This window comes from Lepisosteus platostomus, chromosome 4 (assembly GCF_059453375.1).
Source record: "Lepisosteus platostomus isolate fLepPlt1 chromosome 4, fLepPlt1.hap1, whole genome shotgun sequence".
Classification (NCBI taxonomy): Eukaryota; Metazoa; Chordata; class Actinopteri; order Semionotiformes; family Lepisosteidae; genus Lepisosteus; species Lepisosteus platostomus.
The window spans coordinates 19932410-19955092 of NC_142614.1; the positions used below are offsets into that span (position 1 = coordinate 19932410).

At 36.2% G+C, this 22683-nt stretch overlaps 1 protein-coding gene across 8 annotated transcripts; it reads right to left on the reverse strand.

The window, feature by feature from the left end:
• Nucleotides 1-327: 327 nt before the first annotated feature.
• On the reverse strand, nucleotides 328-19277 carry LOC148672912 (long-chain-fatty-acid--CoA ligase ACSBG2-like). Of its 8 annotated transcripts, none has more exons than XM_088628900.1 (15): nucleotides 19150-19277; nucleotides 13201-13304; nucleotides 12328-12896; nucleotides 10930-11213; nucleotides 10015-10103; nucleotides 8316-8436; nucleotides 8056-8136; nucleotides 7550-7699; nucleotides 6560-6727; nucleotides 5373-5554; nucleotides 4752-4985; nucleotides 3730-3947; nucleotides 2223-2362; nucleotides 1545-1788; nucleotides 328-718 (listed from the first exon to the last, which is right to left on the reverse strand). In XM_088628900.1, exons 2-15 carry the CDS (start codon nucleotides 13290-13292, stop codon nucleotides 642-644), a joined length of 2649 nt encoding a protein of 882 aa, XP_088485026.1. In that variant the 5' UTR covers nucleotides 13293-13304; nucleotides 19150-19277; the 3' UTR covers nucleotides 328-641. The 8 variants fall into 8 exon arrangements, with proteins under 8 accessions (XP_088485026.1, XP_088485031.1, XP_088485028.1 ...); XM_088628905.1 differs by having other exon boundaries at nucleotides 12328-12824; nucleotides 19150-19276; XM_088628902.1 differs by lacking the exon at nucleotides 19150-19277 and adding an exon at nucleotides 18327-18480 and having other exon boundaries at nucleotides 12328-12824.
• Between the last annotated feature and the right edge of the window lie 3406 nt (nucleotides 19278-22683).

Consider the following 22683-nt stretch of genomic DNA (forward strand, 5'->3'; position numbering starts at 1 on the left):
AAACTGCAGTACTGTATAAGTGGCAAAGTGACATTAACTGTATAAAGAAATGATTCAAAAATAGGTACACTAAAAGCTGCCCAGGTTTAGTTACAAAACAAGGAAAACAAATGTAATTTTATATATTGCCAAGCTTCAAAGTTCAGCTGCTGAAAATAAATCCCTAAAGGATCAAAAATATTTCTTTACAGTTGCTACTGTAGGGTGATCATGGAGCCCTTTGGAACATGCATTTTTCTTAAGTGAGAAATAATCAATAAATTGTGCTATGAGCTATACTTCATTAAAGAAGTTAAGACAAATACTTCAGTAAACAGAAACTGCAGGTTTTAGATAGTGATAGAATTTAATTCAACAAGGGCAAGATCTTAAAAACAGCAAAAAAGGATTTTGAAAATGTGTACAAATTGTATTTTGAAGAATGTCATTAAAACTTACCTACAATAGTGCACTTTAACGGTGTAAAACTTCATACAAGAACAATTTTAAGTACAGATATGCTGTAGTCACTTATAAGTGCTTTGTGTCAAAATTAAGAAATGAACAATCCTAACAAAAGCATTTGAATTCACATTTCAAAAGCATTCTGCTTTAAAAGAGCCAGATTTTCACCATTCCTCTTCAGATTTTGCCTTTGGCAGTCACTCAGTGTAAAACTTTTCAATTTCTTCTTTGTACATTTTGTGCACTACTGGTCTTTTAAGCTTCATTGTAGGACCTGAGAAGAGAAACAAGAAGTCAGTTTACACATCTCTCCTTCCTCTTTTCCACAGAAGGTTGATAATTTAAAACCTTTAAAATAGTCAAGAGAAAAACATTTGCTTTCTGAGCTTTCATCTTACAATTTATGAAGACGTACATCTCTTTAAATGCTGTATCATGATTTCACCAAAAGGTATCGGCATCTTATTATGGGTCTCCTCCATTTCAAGGATTGCAAATACAATGGACATTTATGAATATGACCTGGGTTTTAACAAAAGTAGGTCATACATGTACCTTAAAACATTTTTTAAAGATCACCTACTGTATGGTTTTACCTGCCAAACCAGTTGCAAATAATTGGAGGTATTCAGAAATGGAATGCAGACTGATCATGTGATCTGTAACCTAACATTAGAGGATTTGCATCTAGCAGTCTTATTTCAATGTTTGTTTCAGCCTGAGAAGAATCCCTAAACAGTTTAGACTTTAAACCCACAATTACACAGTTCACATCCAAGTTCAACTTGGATACATCCCATTAAAAAAAAAAAGTGTACATTATGGCTACACTACTCCCATCTTTTGTTAAAGATTATACTAGGTCTCCCATATTTGTCTATTAAAATTACTTAACATTGAACTTACAACCAATGACTTTCTATTGTACAACAGATCTGAGTTTTTACTGCTTTAGCTGGGACTTTAATGGGTATTTTAAAGTCTTGTTAAAAATGCAGTTGTTTTAAAAAAGGGATTTATTGCTAAATCCCTCTTTAATTTGTACACATACAGAATACAACACATCACATTGATTGAAGTTGGCACTTATTTTCACTCACCCAGCTCTCCCCCTGAAATGGAGAAGTCTCTTTGTAAGATGGTCCACTTTTGGATCTTCTGTGCATTTGAAGTGGCCCTGCTGTTAACCCTGTCTATTCCATCCTGGATGGCTTTGAAAACAGAGGGATTCATATTGGCTGTAATATCAGATACCCGAGTAGCTTTGCAGTCCAGCTGCTTGAAGAATTCCACGGCATGGGGGGTCAGTTGATCCAGGGGGTCCCCAGAATCATCCACATTGCTCTAGTATGAAAGAAACATACTTACAGCAGCTCCAAAAGCTACAGTGGAAAGACCAACTGGCACAACCTTATAGTTAAACTTTTGATCAGGCTGATGGTGAAGAAATGTCTATTCTAGCATCAACAGTTTAACCTTTTATCAGACTCTACTATAAACTCATTTTAATTTAAGGGAGTAAACTACAGTATATGTATTACCAAATGCCTACACATATGTTTATGGAAAGAAGGCAATTATTTTTAGTTTGCCAATCCAGATGCAAAAGTAAAGAATCTTGTTTTGACAAAATGACAAATACAGTACCTGACATTTAACAAGGAGACGCGCTGATCCATACTGAAGTCTTAAAGTAATATTTTCTGTTGAATGAGCTTATGCATATCCTCTAAATTAAGGATAAAAATGGTACAAATGTTAATACTTCTGGAGCCTACCTTCAGTGTCAACAGGACAGAGAGGAACTTGCGCTTATCTCCCACCAGCATGGCATTGCTAATCACAGGCAGCTCCTCTTTCACAGCATCTTCTATGGGAACTGGAGGAATATTCTCTCCTCCAGCTGTGATGATCAGCTCTGTACATCAATGGAACGGAAACAGCAGAATAAAGATGGCAAACACTGATAGCCAGAAAACACGATGAGCATATAGGTCTTTCCAAACAGCCTCCATGACACCGGACACTTAAACAATTTCATTTCTGTCTACAGAGTTGTAAACAGTGAGAAATAGTTGCACTAACACCTGTTCTTTGAATCATTCCAGTTTTAAGTGCCTTGTCATTACGAAACACTTAAGCAGTTTTCCAACATACTGGTTTATGGTTTATTATGATTATGTTTTAAACATGGTTTATTAGTTATAGCTGTGCTGATATTAGAAATGGACAAATCCCACCAGATTATGACCGATTCATAATACTACAGTACAGTAGGTTGTTTGAAAAAGACAGGCCAATATGGGTTAATTAAGTGATATTCCAACCATTACATCATACAACAGCCATTGATTTGAATGTAAAATAACCATATATTGCCAGATTTTTTTTAAGTGCGAGATTGCACTATAATGTGTCCTATCATTGGTAAACAATTCTATTTCCTAATTTCTTTAAAGTCAGATGCTAACAATGTAATATATTCATTTTAGAGGATAATGAGTAAAGCTTTGCCATTAGTTTTAGTTCAGTGTTTTTCCCCCAGTTTTAGTTTTGTCTCAATACATCACTTAAATTTAACTGCATGGTTTCTGAAGGTGGTAAAAGATTGCTGTTCAGTTTATAAATGCTTTACCATTTACATTAGGCTTACAACCATTTATCAAAAGATTGTATTTAGCCCTTTAAGCTAGTACAAAAATTCAAAAGGAAATGTGCCGCAAAACATTTTAGTCAGATTTTGACATAAAAAGTGATTTTAGTTTAAAGTTATACATCATGTTTATGGCAGGTGCCATAGTACACTGATACAAGATAAACTTGCATTCATATTTATGAAGCTTACTGTATACTGATGTAGCAATATCCAATGAAAACATGCAACCCTTACAAAATTGTATTGTTGTATATACAGTACGATTAAGCCTGTTTTGTAACCCTAAAAGTTCAGATATACCAATAAACACTCTTATACTTGCATCCATCTTAAGCAATCTGGGAATAGCCTTTTTACAGTAGTTAAGAGTTTACTAGTGGTGTTCTAAACTAATATACAGAGCATTTCCTTCAAGACTAAGAGATTAATCAAGTCTTGAAGTTGGGATTTCCTTAAATTTCCATTAAATTAATGCGCCTTACTTCTGTTCCAGGGTCATCTCTAGTTAATTGAGGTCCAGCTATGGCTCGAGCATTGTTCTAGACCATGTCAGAAGTACAATGAATGCTTGAAGGGTAACAGATGGATCGTTGAACTCATGCACACTAAAAGCAAAGTCTGTTCAATACCTTTGATCCTGCCAGTGATGTAGAGAAAGCCATCCTGGTCATGTTTGCCCAGATCTCCAGAATGTAGCCAGCCCTCCTGGTCCAGGGTTTCCTCAGTCTTATCGGGCATGTTGAGGTAACCCATGAACACATGCCGCCCCCAGAAGCAGATTTCCCCGGTCCCATCCTGGTCAGGTTTATCCAGCTTGGTACTGCAGCCAGGAATCACTTTGCCACAGCTTTACAACAAGACCAAGGTACAGTAAACATGTCAACATCTGAAGCCCACTAGTTTGCATTCTTCACAAAATACTGGGCTTGGAGTCCGACAAGAAAATCCTTCAACGACTAAATTGAACCTTAAAAACAAGATCTACAAACCTCTCAAAAAAGGTTTTTAAGAATTTGCTAATTCAATTATACATATGGAAATCAAGCAAATCCACCTCTCCCAACAGGATCAGACACTACACAGAAAAAACAAATTGTATGTCAATTTCAGTATGAAATTGTTTACCAGTTTTAACAGAGTTCCAAAACAGCCTGGGATCACTTTTACCCTCTTGGTTTGAAATGACCATTTATCACCTCAGTTTACTGCTGAAACCTCTGTTCGCACAGTGAATGAGTATTTGTGCAAACAAATTATACTGTACATATCTACCCATCAAGACCATTTAACACTGGGCACACTTCAACCTCCCATGGCACCTCTCACTGATCTTCCTGCAAGGCTCACAGGTGCAAGAAAGTCCCAAGAGTCACTGTTGCACAGAAAGCCAAGGAAACAGCTGCCACCTCATGCCAAATACAGACTACACAGGGGGTTGGGCCACAAGTGAAAGGAGGCCTCAAGATCAAAACAATCTGCTCTGCTACAGTTAGGAAGTTTAAATCTTTCTCCAACACTTGCACTCCACAAAATGATGATTACGGTTTCAAATAACCTGCCTTTGGGTTTGCCAAAGCCAACTAAAATTTATTCAAGGACCAGGTTTAACAATTCCCACTGAAATATTCAGGAAGCACCCTCCCATGCCGACCTCATGATGTGGTAGGCAGCCTCGTGGGACACTGTGTGCGGGCCCGTGCTCTCACTCATGCCATACAGCTCGAACACTGGGATGTTAAGGCTCATGAAGTATTCCAGCGTGTCCTTGGTGATGGGCGCCGCGCCAGTGAAGCACCTGGTACAGCGGTCAAGGCCCAGGGCCGCTTTCACCTTCTTAAACACAAGGTTGTTGGCCAGCATGAAGCCCCAAGGTACCGACTCATTTCTATATCCAGAAAAAGGTGGGACATGTTAACCATTTAACCTTTCCATGCAGTAGTTATGAAAACTGCAACACAATGACTTTCCACTAAAGACTCTTTGTAAGTGGGGAAAAATGGCATCTTCACAGGAGAATGTCTTAACAGAGTGAAGACTTTCAGTAAAATTAAAATCAAGACACATATGGTCAAACCTTCTAGTAATACCGTGTAACTTTACATTCATTAAAGTTAACATACACAGGATAATTTCTACAGGTCCCATCTACAAATTAGGGTGTAGTACATGATGGATGGAAACAAGCTAATGATTCATTTAATTGTCCTAATTTACTGTACAATTCTTGATCCCTGTGCAGTTTTTAAAAAAGCATACCGTACGTCCTCCATACCCATTCATGAAGTTGTAGCCAGCCTGCAGTCCAATGTACTTTGCCCAATCCGCAACCATCCTTCTAACAAAAGAGGACTTTGCCCCCACGGCCTTCATCTTTTCCTGCATCTTCTCCCAAACCCTAGGCACTCCCAGGAAACTGGTGGGGTGCACCTCTCGCAGAGTGTTCACCAGAGATCCCTAACACCCCACACAAACATGGGAAAACTGATTTACAAATATTGTAAAACTGCAGTCTCCTGTGACAGTAAAAGGAACCTCAAGCATATTACGCGAGGCCTAGCTGGTACGTAGTGTCTTGTTAGTGTGTGCTGTGTGTTCCATAGGCTCACTTCTTTTTCTGAACTCTGTGGCTCTTTCACTACTTTGGGTTGAAAGCAGATTTTATTCCAATTAAATATTCTGGCTATCTATATAATCCGATTAAATTGACTGACCTTCTGAAAAATGCAGTAATAAACATGTTCAATAAAAATTCTTTCCAATGTTTAACTTCAAGAAGCCTTTTCTAAAACATTCAGTCCAAAATAGCAGTATTGATAGAAATTATTCAGCCATTTGTTGCACATTTATATGATAGAATTTGGTGACAAGAGAGAGTCCCACAAGGTTTTGTGGAATTTAAAACTTATACCTGTATAACAAGACAAAAAAAAATTGTGACAGTGCCACAAAATAAGTATAATTTAGTCCATTTTCATCAATAAAGTGATTTACAATCCTAGAACTCAAAGTGTTCTGACATTCCCTCCGAGCTTGTATTCAAATAAACCCTTAACTGCCCCTATCTGCGACTTAGGCATGTTGTAATGTTTGATAAGATCTATAACTTTTACAAAGTTGAAAACAAAGGTAACATTATGTTAATTGTTCAATTAAGGATTTAATTTTTAAAAACTCAGCTACAAAAAACTTGAAGGCTCTGTAGTTCTTTGGACCACTAATCATGAATCTATGAATAAGGAATAACATTAAATTACAGGGCATATTAGAAACATTGCATTCACTACAATTTCTGCAAAAGAAATCTGTGGTTATCAGTCAAAATTAAGACTTTCCCATGATCCGATTAGATTTGGTCCACATCACGTTCTTTACTTTCAAAAAGAATAATTTTGTATAAGCAAAGTTCCCAGTTACCATTTAATATAGGCAAGAAATAATTAAATAAAAACAAATGTTCACCTTCAGTGCATCCGGGTCTGCAAAATACACAGTTGCTGCAAATCGCATCGCCAACCACATGTCATTGACCTGGGCTGCAACGTGGCTGAGAGGCAGATAACTGACCACAACTTCTGTTCTCTCCTTCAGCTTCACCATGCTTCCAGCTGCGTATGCTACCCAGGTCAGCTAGATAATAAACCACAACAGTTTTTAATTACCATTCTTTTTCACAACCCACTAATCTTCTTCATAAAGGAAACTTGATCCACTAAATTACCTTACAAAAACATCCAAAGAAATAACTAAAGAAAGAAATGGTAACCTGAATCTAAGTTCCTTTTTATAGAGTTCCCAAAACTTGTTTCCCAGGAACATTTTCTCCTGACTTCTAGTTAAATAATCAATCATTAAATACAGTAAATGGCTTAGAACTATTTTTCAAAACAGACAAGCGTCTCCATAGAATTTGGAAATCTGAAGTTTTTAGAAGCTCCAAAGAGTTGTCCATGACATTAAAAGGTTCAGTTACAGTACATAGTATTTTGCAGAAATAACATCTAAACAACTGAAAACTAAAATTAACCAAAGGCAATGGTGATAAAATCATGGAACACATTCTTGTTCACTATTTTTAATCAAATAAGATATGACATCTGTTTAATATATCCACGTACTCTGCTCACAGAAAGAAAAGACTCAAAGGATGTCGCAAAAGAAACCACAAAAATCATGCAATCCTAAAAAGTTACACTTACACGGGAAAGATCTCAGTAATTAAACCTTTTGAAGCAGCTAAATACCAGCATGGTTCTTTACCTGTGTTTGCACACATTGTAACTTATTTTAGACAAGTGTAGGTTTGTATACCTGAAGAAACCCATCACTAAGAAAGCTCGTGCTGGAAGGCTGTAAAATACTGTAGGTTCTTGATCTATGATCCAGGTTAGCAGAGATCTTCCCACAGTGGAGGAGATCCTATGGATTATAACCCACACTACCAGCACTCACATTGTCATGGCTCAGCATGACTCCTTTGGGCTGGCCTGTAGTGCCTGAGGTGTAAATGAGAGTACAGCACTGATTGGCCTTCTGGGAGTTACTGATCTCATCAAGATCCTCATCAGGGACATCTTCCCCCAGCTCCAGGAATTCTTTCCACTGCAGAAAAGAAATATAAAAAGTGACTATAAAAAAAAAAATTAAGCTCTTCTGTAGTGGGCATTCATATTTTCAGGAGCCTTCCCCAGTAATCAAAACTTTAATTTCTTGAAGTAAGAAATTAGGAAGGCACTTGCTCATTTGAATGATACATAGATACAACCTTCAATAAAGCATAAATCTTGTATGTTGAAGGCCACACTGAAAATTCATTCATCCTTCAGTTGAATGCTTGATTTAAACCTGAATCTTCTGTGCACAGAAAAGACTTTATTAAGACTAGTTTAAACTTAAGCTTGAAAAGCAAAACTACTTCCAAACTTATGTTTCAATTTAGACTCCAAGTTGCACTCTACCGTGTAAAGGTTTGGCAGCTTTTCTTCCAGTTCATCCTTGTACTGAACAATAGCTTTCAAGTGAGGGAGCTGGTCTTTAACCTGAAAGGGAGAGATGGTACAGTAAATCAGTGGGAAACTAATGAAAATATCACACTCATTTTTCACTTCTACTTACCACGACAAAAAGTCAAAACTAAACCATAGTATTCCACATCAGCAAGAGCAGACTGATAGGAATCCCAGTATGAAAAAAATGGCAGACAAGTGACCAAACCAACCTTCAGGATTTTTTCCAGTTGCTTCCGATTCTCTACAACAAGTACATTAGCTTCACAGTTATGGGCCACATATTGACAGGCTTCTGGAGAGTTGGTTGTGTAAATGCCAGCTGCAAGGCCCCTAAGAACACCAAAAAAAAATCTTATCTTTTGTAGTAGAGGAAACCTTAGTTTAACAGGTCTCACTTTTTCCTTCCTAATTCATAATACATACAGTATAGAGTAATTCTTAAAATAACAGACACCGAGATTTTAAGCTGACCCAGTCCCTGTAAGACATTTCTGGAGTCTAAGGGAATGACTAATTTGAAGAGTTTAAATTACTTTTCCTCAAGACCAACTGAGCTGGGTAATAAAGGATGTTGTCCATTCACCCCTAGCTAGAATATTTCACTTTGAATGGGAACAGTACTCCCATATTGGAGAACTGTAACTTGAACAATGTCATCCAGAAGGGTGACATCTTAAAGGAACTACGCACCAGTTTGTTTACAGAAATAGCAAAATATTTATAAATCCAAAGTCATTTAGAAATGATTGACTAAGCAAGAAGTACAGCTGAGAATGCTAAAGCATTTGCTATATTTATGTCTTCAAAAACACACAGCCCCCCCCCCCAAAAAAAAGTTAAACCTTTTTCAATTCAAAGTAATGGCAATGTAGGCATGTACTGTAGATTGAGAAGTAGTTAAAAGAGCAAAAAGCTGTATGTCTTAAGGGACAAACTCCAATTGGGCAGATCTAAGCAGTGATTGGTGTACTGTATAGCCAGAATTGTGCTGACCCATCAATTTAGACCCTGGGATAGTTAGCAGTTAACTAGTTGCTGAAAACACAAAAATAGGAAATACATTTTTACATTTCCTGCAGTTTCCATTTATTAAAGTCTTATCAATTCACTATTGGCAAGTGCAAAGTGATTCAACAAAGATGTAATAACACTACGTAGCTGATTGTACATGAAAAATGGGTTCTTCCATGTCTGGAGAAAAAAAAGACTTTGGATAAATAGCAAAAAAAATGTGTTCTAGGGTGGTTATGATCAAATGTTACAACACACTGGTAAGACCTTATCTAGAAATTAATACTGTTCAGAAAGTAACAAGAATAATTCATTGACTCAAGAGAACGCCTTATTTGAATAGGTTAATTCTTTTCAGTCATAAACAATGGAAAATGTATGTTATGGGCATTTAAATTTCAGATCCAGTAGCAAAATATGGGTATGGGGTCACAATCACAAACAAAAAGGGAATTTGTTTAGGATGAAGAAAAGATAGCTCTTCGACCATGTTTTTTGTGGTCTGGAAAAGGCATTCCAGCCAGGTGGAGGATTTTTCATGACAAGGCTGAATAATTTAAGATTCACTTAGCATCTAAACTACAGCCCTTGCTTAGAACCTTTGAGTTTGATGAAAAAATATTTAAATGCGTCTGGATGAACTACAAGTTTTCTTGAATTCCTTAATTAATGTTCTCAGCCCTCAGCCTTTACTAATCGTAAAAACAAAACCATCACACTGTCACTCAAATGTTTCAGTACAGCACAGTATATGATTTTTAACCATGCATTAATTATCTGTAACAATTTTCAATGTAAGTACCAAACCATTAATACATAAGTGAAGCCATGTCGATTGTTAAATAAAACTAATATTTATTTGAAGAAAACCACTAATTCTAAAGATACTGTTCTTACCCTGCCAAAATTGATCCAATATTGGCAATAAACCACTCTGGCGAGTTGAACCCTAGAATACCAACACCTCGGTAACGTTCCAACCCCAGCTGTAAGAAAAAAAAAGGTTCAGAAATAAAGAATGGTAGCAACTAAAGTCCATCCTATTGAGAGGTTTATTTTTTTCCCCCCCCAAAGTTTAACTACATCATGTAGACTTTTGCCAGGGTGTGAAACTAGATCCTAAAACCAAGCCACACCCGAGTGCTAGATTTCAGTATTCATGGAAACTACTGAAACTGTGGCTGGAGGTTTCTATCACTGCAGAGGTGATACTGAATATTTTGCAATGCTTGCATTCATGTGTATGCACTAAAAGTTACTCTACATTTTACTGTATAATTTTTCCACAAAAGATTTAGACTAAAGTCAGTACTTTCGATCTAGTCTTGTGTGGAGTATAATACATAAATTGTCACATGAATTAAAGCATTTGTAGAAGCAAAATGCTTGAAATGTGAATTGACATGCTTCGACTAGCTCAATTGGCTCTCAAGAGTTGAATGTGAGAGCATTCATATATATGTTGTAAAAAAAAGATTTTCTAAGGAAGTTCTATCCAGCATACACCCTGATGTAAGGGGCTAAGAAGGATGACCCAGTGGATATCTCGACTTGGAACTTCAAGACTGCTCAAAATCATGGATGGGGCACCGATGCAGTAACTCAAGCAAGATATTCAACTCCAATTTACACAGTTGATCATTTTGCTGAAGAAACAGGCACAAATATTAGCTGCTTTTGGATAAAAGCTTGAATCAAATTAATAGTCCGTTTCCGGAAGTGAAAGACTACTAATCTACTAATAAAACTGCAGGACCACAGCCAGCTCCCCCAAAACTTTAGAGAAATGTTTGAAAAGGAAACATACAATACCTTTAGAAAGCTCTTTGCGGCACTTCTACACTGCTGGTAATATTCCTTATAAGTCAGAATCTCCCATTCACCATTAGTCTTGGCACAGAGAGCGGGATGGTCTCCATGTCGCTCTACCACCTGCTGGAACATCTGACTGATAGTCACTGGGTCCTCAGACCCAGGCCCAGACTCGCATATCCTCAGCTTCACCGCCTCCTCTCGGATACAGCTCCACAGCTTCGCCGCGGGGGCCAAGACTGGGTTCCCCCGGGAAGATACTGCTTCATCCAGAGATATCCCTTCTGGGGGAAAGCCAGAACAAGGGCAGCACTTCATGAGTCAGTTACCTTTAGTTCTCCAATAATCCCACAGAAACTTTTAAAAGATTCCAAAAAGCTGCTAAGGCAAACCAAAGCAAAACTCTCCCTCTCCTTTTAAGAGGACATTTTAATCCACTGTCGTCTCTTGTCACAAACAAGAAATTAAAGTCACCTGCGGAGAACAGTGTCACACCTTGAAAGAAAACGTATTACATAAAAGAGCTCAAAGTAGATCATGTTACAAAAATACATCCAGAGAAGGGAAGGAATGTAGTTTCCAACAAGGCACAGCACAGTGAGGAATTCTAAACATACAGTACAGTAGACGCATATTCAAAATTGAACATCTATTAAGTCTAAAGCCTTCTTCATTGGAGTAATTTCCTGATTCTAAATTAGTACTTTGATTCACAAAAACAGAGCAGTTAAATAAAAATATCACCATGATGTTTATGAAGCTTAAAAAACAATCATTGTCCCTCCAAGTATTAGGTAAAAGGTCACCATATATTGAAGGATTAGAGCACCAAATCGCAATGCTAAATTTTACATCTGATACCAATGAGTAATAAATTAATGTCTTTCATATAAATGCTTTCTAGAGAAAACGTAAGAAATGCACCAAGTACAGTCTAATCATTCTAGTTTTTAAGAAAACTCTGGGAATTTTAAAAATTTCTGATCAGGTCAACTGGTGATAAATCCAAAAATAATTCCACAAACAAAAGCCAGTTCCAATGGCTGAAATTACCTGAAAATGTAATCTATAACAAATCCAACTTTCTGGGTAGATATCAAGGAATACAGACTACAGGAAGAAAACAGAGGAGTATCAACTAGCAACTTAAAGACAAGAATTTAGCTGGGTACTCCAAATAGTTTTTGTATTCCATATTTTTATATTTTAATTGCCTCAAGCTAAAAGCTCTCCCCATTTTTAATAGTCAAATCATGAAACCGAAGACTTAAACTTAAGTGATCAAAACAATTTAAAATAAACAGTCCCTTGTCTGAGCTCTAGAATCTAAAAAAAATCAGTCATACTTCTTCCCTTTTATCAACTCCAACCACCATAAATCACAGCCAAGTTGTTTACCTCTGCCCAGTGAAGGTCCATCTGGTCCTGGAGATCTGGGTGACCCTGGTGGAGGAGGACCTTCTAACCGCAGTGCTGCTGACACGTCAATGTGGTGACTATTTGAGGAAATATCCTGTTTTGGCTTCCAGGTTGTTTCTATGTCAGCAGGGAACTCCAGTAACAAGTCATTTTCTTGGTCCTCTGCAAAATCTACCTGAGAAACTTTGGGGGTTGAGCATGGTATGTGCGCATTACTCTTCTGGGGCGTTTCTAGTGGTGGCATCGACTTCAATTCAACTACCGAACCCCGGGCTTCCAGATTATTTGCCCACTTGCCATTCTCCAATTCCTCTGCCAGAGTTGAAGAGTTAACGTCATGTTTTTCCACAGAGGATGCGTCGTTCTTTACTTCCAAATACGCACCAGCTTTCTTTTCACCCTCTTGACGGGCAAGAGAATTTCCCCCATTAATGGCAATATAGGGATAGCTTCTATTGGTTGTGACCTTGAAATCACTAAAAGAACCAGAGTTCATTGTAAAAGGGCTTCCAGGTACATCTTTCACAAAAGGCGAGATATCTACAAAACTAAAAGGCATAGAATTAATCTCCATGCAGCATTTGAAGGTCTAACCACAAAAAAATTTAATATGCAGGCCTAATATTTCGATGCATGTGATTAAAGACAACAATAAAAGCCACAGGTCAATTTCCACAGATTCAATACAAATTAATGAAACTGAAAATAATTAGTTGATAGTCTTTTGTTTATATACCTGTATTTACCTGTAAGCTGAATATCTCCAAAACAATGCAACATCTCTGTGCTTTAAAGACAAGAAAAATCCTAAGTGTTCCAGAACAATTTTAAGACATGAAATGCAGAACTCACCTGTCAGACTTGCTTTCCAGAATATCTGGATGAACCCCATTAGAAGGATGTATATGATCCTCAACTGGGTGCTCAACACCATTGACAGACATCTTGCAGAATCACTAAAAAGAAAAAAAATTACAAAGTCATGGAACTATACAGTATAAACATACTGTAAACTTGCTGGCCAGTGCTCTATTATCCAGGATATTTGAACAACAAGATCTCTCTACCTGAATATTTTTGACTGCAGGTATCCAGCAGATAGTTTGCACAACAAAAACCTTTGCAGCTTTTGCTCCAGACCACAATACAGTACTGTAGATCATCAGAAACAATGCAGATTTTAAGACCAGAAAAAGGCATGGAGAAACTTTATATGCACCACAAGTGTAGGACTGGTCCATTTTCTAGAGGCATTGCAAAATCCTCAAAGGAACACACTGGTCATGTTTGCATTGCATAATTTGCATGACAAGTGACGAAATTCAGAAATGTGTGCCAACCAACTGGTCCCAGACTAGTGCTGTCTGAATCTCTTCTGGTCAGAAGAAAAGGAATATTTCTTCTTCTACTAAAAAATACTGCTAATGCAAGGCTTCCACAAGCACAAAGACATTGATGTTGGAGATTAAGGAAAAAATGAAGGCTGTTTAATAATACCACTCACCAGTTATAGTTATCTGTGTTTTTGACACTCGGACACTACACAAGAAAAGGTTGTTGTTACTCATTCACATGGTAAATCCAGTTAATGTTTTATCCAACAAGGAAACTGAATACATTTTGGTTTCCTTGTTTTGGGGTCTCAAAATCCATTTCTAATACTTTATAAAGCAAATATACAAGGCTTTCCACATCTAGCCCTATACTGTATATTGAGTGGGCTTACACATGAAGGACAGAACATTCAATTAATCTGGATTGTGAATTACTGTAGTATGACTGCTATTGTTAGAATTGGTGGTTTTATAAGAGAAGAATGGGAGAAGTGTAAACACTGCCAGACTTAAGAATTCCATTAAACATACAAGTAAAAAGCAATTCTTGTAGGTTTTCACTCAGATTGAAAGAGCTTTCACTTCTATCCTGCACAAAGGCATCTCTAAATCCATCCTGGAAATATTGCATAATTACTCACTCCCCCTAATTACTTTCAGTATTTAGCAAGCTTAACAAAGGGCACCTTAAAAAAAATTACATAACCCATTTTATGAAGCCAATAATAAAAACAAAAGTAACTCTCACCATTCGTGTTCTCCCTTAGAAATGTGATACTATAAGCTGTGCTTAACAATCACCAACGAAAAGAGGTTGAATCTGAACCTCTTACTTCATATAATTTTCAAGGCTAGACAAGACATGATGAAATTCAGTAGAGACTGAACTTCTCTATTCCAGCATGATTTTGTTATGCAAACATCATCTTGGATGAAATGGACACTATTACAGTACATCAAGATGTTCATAGACAGGGAAGTTTATTGCTGTTCTTGCTCTCATGTTCTATGCTCCTACTTCTAAACAAACTCTTCCAAGATACCAGCAAGCATGCGTCAATAACAGAAAAAACTGGAGCAGGGCACATTACTTTGTGCTTTATTAAAGCTTTATCACATATGGTCATCTAAAAAGTATATGAAGAAATAAAGATTTAGATTCAGTTTTAGGTTCAATCTAACTCAGTATGGAGATGTTCTCACCTGAAATGCTGCCAAGTAAAAATCTATTTCCTTCTGTCAGTACTGTGAAACTGAGTAGCAAACTTAATGAAGCAAGCCAGTAACCTTTGCGTACCTTGGCTAGGCAGAGGCTTAAGTACAGTGTTATTGTTATAGCCATACACAATTAAACAGAGCTAGGAAATTTGTTTACTTTTCTCATCGAAAAAAATAGAAATGGGCTCCCTAATGTACAGTATTGCCCTTCTGGGATTTTGCAGTAGTCAGGTCCTGAGAGTGCTGGACATGAAGGCTCAACTTATGCATTGATAATTATCCTCACAATCTGGATTTTGACAGGCAAGATATAGCACCTGTAGGTCACAGATGACCACCAAAAGCATTAAGACTCAACTCCAAAATAAATGTTTTGCCAAAGAGAAAACAAGTGAAAAAGCTTAGTGTACTATATTTTCACAAGGTTGCATTAAAAAAACCTTTATGACAACCGTAGCTTACAAAGGACAAGGTTCTCTTTTAGCAGTTACTTAATGACCTCTGTAACAAATTACATAACAGAAAAAAAATAAGGCAAGGGCTGTGGGATGAATGTAATACTACTTTGAAATGACCAGTTTAAGACATCACAGTCCTTTAACACTCATTATAAAAAATAAATGAGCGAAATAAATACTTAAGATGTGGCTCATTAAAGGTTTTCGACCTGTTCAATTTGTCCTCAAAATCATGAAAAGCATCCATTGCTAACGAAAGAAACTTGCATGTCAAATTATCTAAATGTGAACTGGACTTTTCACCATTCTTTAATCATCTTTGCATCCAACTTAAAGTCATTGCCAAAGCTACTGTACCTCATGTTTTTTTTCTGCAACTTCTACACAGCAGAAAAGAGAATTATCAACAGACATCAAAAGTTTCAAAGCAGGACAGAAGATGGTTTAACGATTGGATACAGTTAAATGACCTTTAAAGATGGCAGTAATGGCTACAAATTAACATTGTTTAATTTGAGAGCTCAACATTGTATAAACAATGGGATTTATAGAAGCAATTCAGTACAAACAGTTGCAAAGTATATTGTTGGTTCATTGCTATTAAAAAAATGAAACTGGTGACTCAGAATTGCCATGAAAGGTGGGTCACTGGAATAATACATCACCTATCTTCCCTCATCAAGCCTTGAAGAAAGGTTGGTTTTGTACAAAAATGGGGTCAGATGCTTGGGACATATTTTACTTAAGATCTAACATGGCTGGGTTATGTAAACCTTTGCTTCCCCCAAACCCCTCTACCATAAGATTTATCCAAGTAGCTCTTTGCTTAACCGATTCTGCTCAGAAATATAACGGTATAGCCCAAAGATCTAGAACAAAGGACAACGAATCAAGGATGTGCAACTATTTTAAGTGCTTCACATCTACAGTACCATCAAGAAACCATTTTCAAAATCACAGAAAACCAAACGAACTTTCAAGGGTATGCTAGCCTAATCCTTCAAATACGACTGTAGAAAGAGGTCCACTGATGCCACCTAATGGCAAGAACGAGTACATGCACCTTTCCACTTTAGTGCAGTAGTTCATAGAAAGAAAATTAAGATGTATACAATAGCTCATATAGTTACAGAGTCAAACCTTTTCTAAAATAGCTAAATCATAAGATATTTAACACCTAACGCATTAAAAAGAAAAGATGGCAATGGTCAGTAACAGGACATAACGATTATGCAACCCAAACCTAAATATTCTATTCCTATACCTATCTATGCTAGAACATTTAAGGATAATGAAACGCCCTGATCATGATAAGTATGCCACTATCATCAATAGTATAGAGATATTGCACAATGTAATCATGCAACTGAGGAACCTTTTCACAAATGGCTGATTATCTTATGAAATTAGATCTTAACTAATTTAAAATCTGGACATGCTTAAACCAAGGTACCTACCTGTAACACTGTTTCAATGTCTCTGCTCAACAGTTCTTAGAAACAGACGAAATTTCACAAATTATCTGACACGTAAATGTTTAGGATCCCTAGATCCTTGTCACTGGTTACATGACACGCAAAGCAAAGGTCAGAAGTATAATAAAACTTTGCCCATGTGGCACTGTAATCCAATCTGCTGGACTCTTGGACAGAACTGAGCAAATTTTTTACCCGTTGTCAAACAATTCCACCTTACACAGCAAAAAGGTGTATTGTATACAAAAAAGTTGTTGTTTTTTTTTTACTTCAAAGAGTGGCTACAAGAGACAAGCTGTTAAATAATGCCAGTTAAATTGGTGTTATTTTGTTAATTACTGAACGTATAAAATAACCTATTATACTTTCCAATAAAAACATCAAGGAATACCAACAGGCTATATAGTTACAGCAACGTTATGCAAATAGGAAAATTATAACGGAATCCATTTTTATCTGTATCAAGTATATACACATAAAAAGTACAATACTCTGTTCCTGTTTTCCACCAACCTAACCTCATTATTCCACTCAACTCGGAAAAGATGTTAAGTGGGGAAAGCCATGATTAATTTCATGTAATCGTATTTGAAATTGAAATGCTGCGAATCACCAATAAAGCGAATCAAATTCAAGAAAATCTCGAAAATGTACTTGTAAACATTTAAAGCCTTGGTGTGAATGCTAAACCTTGGGGAAAAAAACCCGTGTTACCGTCAAAAACAAATTGCTTGAAAAAAGGTCTTGCTGTATAAAATACATTGTAAGCGAACTAAGTTTCTAGATCTTCACGAACCTTGTTTAAAGCGTAGGTACTTAAGATTCTCAAACAAGAATGGTCTTCGTTAAGTAAGCACCGTGCTTTTTGATATACTTGCTTCAATTAAATTGAGCTTGAAATCGGTAGTCTATATATTTATTTAGACAAAATAGTTTTTTGTTTAACTGTTTAACATAGCCTAATGTTACACGCAATTTAAAAGACTGAGTTCAAATAGAGAAGTGAAAGGAAAAATGCTACGACTTGGTAAATTTAACATTTACTGTACATATCAAACCCGAGTATGATATCTTCAATAGGAAGATGTTGTAATTTAAACAGTTCTAGTGGCACTTAGCACAAATCGTAAGCATCATTATAAAAAGATAACATGTTTCTAATCTTTAATGCAACATTTAGTACAAACCGAAAGCATTTGTCTACTAGCAATAGTTACCTCTATATACTTTACTCCTAATAAAAAAAAAACTGAATTAGGTTGTAGCATAGTATTGTCCAAACTGTACAATATAGAAAATAAAAGCGCTTAATCAAAACTGAACCCTGAAAACAAAACATAAATTCTTAATTCTAAAGAAAATCAGCTTTGCTCCCCCCCCCAAGCACAATAGAAGTTGAGATTCACAATTTAGAAATGCAGAATTCAAGAGATAACAGCTCAAAATGTGATTAATTTTTTAAGAAATAAAACCTACTAAAATAATTAACTTACCTTAAACAAATTTATGATAACCCCCTTATGTCTACTCTGTTTAACAGGGTTTGCTAACCACACAAATGCAAAAAAAATGGTGTGACTACTAAACAGAATGCAACCCCCTGCAGCGCTGTATTACTAACTGGCTCTGCTACCAAATCCTGCAGGTTATGTGACAACTTCCTCAACACCTGTTTCACTTCGCTTATTAACCAATTGGCGGCGGGAGTGAAAAATCGTTTTCTTTTGTGTATGCTTAAGCGTTTTCTTCAATTAGCATTAATGAACATTATTTCAGTTTTTATGCACATCTATCAAACTTTATATTATGGCCAGCTATGGCATTATTGTATAAGTAACATTATTATATATTTAGGAAGTGTTCGTGCATCCAGTGTAGATACTGTACAGTACATTTGCACAATCCTAAATTTTTGCAAAAAGATCATTTAAACTAGGGATGAAGAGGACAGTGTGTCTATTAATGATCTGCTAAAAAATAAAAAATTAAAAATGGATGATTTTGACTCCACTCCGTTCCGAATTCTGAAGTGTTCTATATTTTAGTTTTAGAAGTGTTATACATGTACTGTACAGTATGTCGGTGCGTTAGTAGTGATTATGTTAGTTCTGGGATTACAGAGACTTGGCTAACAGATATTACATAGTACACAATAATAGGAAATTAAACGTGACCTGAACAAATCAGTATTTCAAAATTTAAATGGGTAAAATTCATTGGCAACAACTCCCAGAGTTTAAAATATTAATTAGTTTGATTAAATACTCAAAAATGTAATAGGAACATCTCACTACATAATAGTAGATTGTAACTTACCCAATACAGGATAGAATATTCAAGTTTGAAGCACTGTAGTCTAAACTGTGATGGTAGAAATGGTTAATTACTCTTTTGACCCAGTTTGTCACAACATTCAGGAGAGGTGGTGTTTATATTGATCCAGTGTTCCCAAACAATGAAGATAAAGTAAGGGGAACAAAGGTAAGAGATATACTAGAGAGTTGTAAACATAACATATTTGTTAGATTTATATCTATATTTTTATAGGTAGATTCTAAAGTTAAGTGTTATTTATGTTATGTTATTACATGTTACTGTTATTGCTATTGTGTTACTGTCTATTGTCTTATCTTCTGTCCTATTTATATACTGCACCTGAGTGACTAATGAGAAACACTTTTCATTATACTATGCACCTGTGTAAGTTTAATGACAATAAAGTTGAATTGAATTGAATTGAATTAAGATCTCTAATTTTTAGAAATTATGACAATGAAGAAGCAAAATGTCATTTTCAGTACAGTATATAGATTGTGGTCAGACATACTGTATGACAAAATAGATACAAGTTTTAAAGACAAGGCAAATTCACCCCAATATTAAATCAAAATGATGCACATTTATAAAATTAATAGTTTATTCAAAACTTGAATTCTCAAACTGAAGACTTCAAAGGGTAGGGTAGTATGTTACTTTAGATTTCAGCAAAAACTAAAGAGAAAAAGATGATTGCTTAAGTACTCAGACCCTTGAACTCAACATTTGGTGAAAGTACTTTTAACAGCAATTACAGCTGCACTTAGGATAACACCAACTACAGTATATCTAAACCAACTTTGCACACAGGCTTGCAATGTTTGCCACTTCTTCTTGGCAGATTTGCTCTCTCCTTTATGGATAGCACTTTTCAGCTCTTTCTACGTATTCTCAACAGGATTCAAGTCAGTACTTAGGGCTACTCAGGGATATTTCCTGTCTTGTCTTTAAGCCACTCCAAATGCAGTAAAGTTTTGGTCTTGTGCTTTGGTTCATTGTCAAATTTCCCAAAGTACTTTGCTCCACCTACATTCTCTTCAGTCTAGACTAGCCTCCCGGTCTCTGATGAGATGCAGAACTATAACATACTATACTGTTGCTGACACCATGATTGACAGTAGAGATGGTGTAGACTGCGTGATGCCATTTTTTCTGTTTGTCTAACCACAAAACCTTTTGCCACATGTTTACAGTATCACCGAAATGCTTTGTTGCAAACTCATTTCAGCTTTTGAGAAGGGATTTCCACAAAACAGTCCAGCTTTGAGGATCTTGTTGAGTGATGGACATCTTCTCCCTTCTTAGCCATTGAACTCATTGAAGATTTTTGAAAGTCACCATTGGCCTTATACAGTACAGTACTCGGATGGACAGCCTGATGTAGGCAGTGTCTGAGTGCGCTCCACTTTTTAATGATTGACTTCACCATGGTCAAAGTAATAATTTTGTATCTTTATTTTATACCCTTCTTCTGATCTGTGCCTCTGTACAATTTTATCCCTGAGTTGTTTTGACAGTTCCATGGTCTTCATGGCTGAATCTTTCCTCAACCTTCACTATCTGACTGGAGACAGGTGCATTTATTGTAAACTCATGTAACCCACTATTATTACGTACAGATGGAGAACACGTAACTCATTGTGTGGTTCATTAAGGTAATTTAATGTACCTAAATTTAATTAGATTGGACACAACAAAGGGTTTGAATTTTTATGCAACCATGAATTTTCCATTTAAGTTTAATTTTATTTACTTGTTTTTTTTGCAGTAGGATGTGTATAACAAATATTAATTGCTACTTCAAAACACCATAATACCAAGCTTTAAAATTGCGAAAACTGCAATAGATGAATACAATATTGAATACTTCTACAGGTCATTGTACATGGAATGTTTGTATGATGATTAGACAATTACCAAAGGTTTGTACACTTATTTTCAGCCTTAAGTCAGTATATTTGATTATTATGCAAAGGAACAAGTAATAGGTTTATTCCATGCTGAAAAAAAGAAGAAAGAGAACACAACGTTTCGGCCAAGTTACTGTATTACCTGTTCCTTTGCAGCCTACGCATGCTGACGCAGCTACCCACCTGAACTATTTGATTATTATACCTTCATTCTTTCCTTGTCTGCGCAGCTTCATAAGGACAGTAACTATGCAGTGGTATACAAATCTCACATTTCTCATGAAACTTTTGGACAACACAGCCAAGTTTCAATTCGGAACTTGAACTAGTTGGTAGAGGTTGCACAAGAACAATTATGGTAGTACTTGAAAAATGAATTAAGTATACAGAGTGCCTGTCTAAATATCTAGTATTTCAGTGTCAACCTGCTATGGTGCAAGCTTTTAGCAGTTGCCATAGAGAACTCACCTGGTAGTTTAATGGTAACTAACACGGCCACTATTTTATTCTAGATAAACTTGCAAATCCTGCTGCTCAAGGACATTGGGTCAGGACACTGAGAAGTACACAAATTAGTGAACTAAAGTTCTGTTCCAGGTTTCTGAAATACTCCTCTGCAACCTCTGCCTTGGTATTCAATAATAATTAATGAAATTGACAAAAATAAAGGGTCATGAAAAGTGTCCTCTAATATGCCTTTATAAAACAACTTTTTTTTAAATGGTTTATTATATTTCTGAATCATCAGTTTTAATGTATCTTACTGTATGTGACATATTAACTGAGGTATGAAGTTAAATGTAAAGAGAAAAAAGTTAAAATAGACAATGATTAGGTGTGGTGCTGGATCTTCTATTTAAAGAAATCTATTTTTCTACTACCTTTGAAACACGAGGCAAACTGTGATAGAGAACAACCTTCAGGAGTTTCCGAGATACTTTAATGCAACTTATACCTTAAAACAATGAGTTGCATTGTAACATCTTTTCAGTCCTTGAGCTTTACAGTAATCCTCCTCTTTGGCACTGAATAATTTTCTCATCCCTTTTTCAGCCTAATGTCATAGATCATCATTTATCCATTATGTATTTTCTGATGATTAGTATAGTAAATACACACCCAGCACCCAGAGGTTTATTAATTTAAGTGACTCTGTTTAAATGATTAGCAGTTTTACTGTTAATGACTGTTGGGCATGTGATGTAACACAGGTATATCAGTGCTCAATAAAACATCTAAATCAACTTATCATAGACAGGCAGAAACTGCAGAACGCATTTTATTACAACAAAGATGACCTGATGATGCAGATAAAAGCAGTCTTCATTTTGGACGTTTTCAGCTCAGGAATAAATTTGTAGCAACTTACACCATGTGACCATGTGAAATTTTCTTATACATACTGTACATTCATGGAAAAGCTGGCTTCCAAATACACTAGCTAATCTGTAATCTGGTTTATCTGGTTTAATCGTGTACCAGGAAAGCAAAATCTGAAGCCAAACAGTTAACAAATTGGATATCCTTCTGTCGTCAGATCCTCTGTAGGTCAGGATGACCTCAAATTTCACTCACCTGATGAATGTAAATATGCTGGCTAACAGATACACACAGAATTCAAATA

Coding starts and splice junctions, on each gene's coding strand:
- LOC148672912 (XM_088628900.1), bottom strand. CDS start 13,292: ATGTCTGTCAATGGTGTTGAGCACCCAGTTGAGGATCATATACATCCT. Junction 7,700..8,055: donor AGCTGCCAAACCTTTACACG/GTAGAGTGCAAC, acceptor TCTTTTCTGCAG/TGGAAAGAATTCCTGGAGCT. Junction 3,948..4,751: donor GCTGCCTACCACATCATGAG/GTCGGCATGGGA, acceptor CTTGTTGTAAAG/CTGTGGCAAAGTGATTCCTG.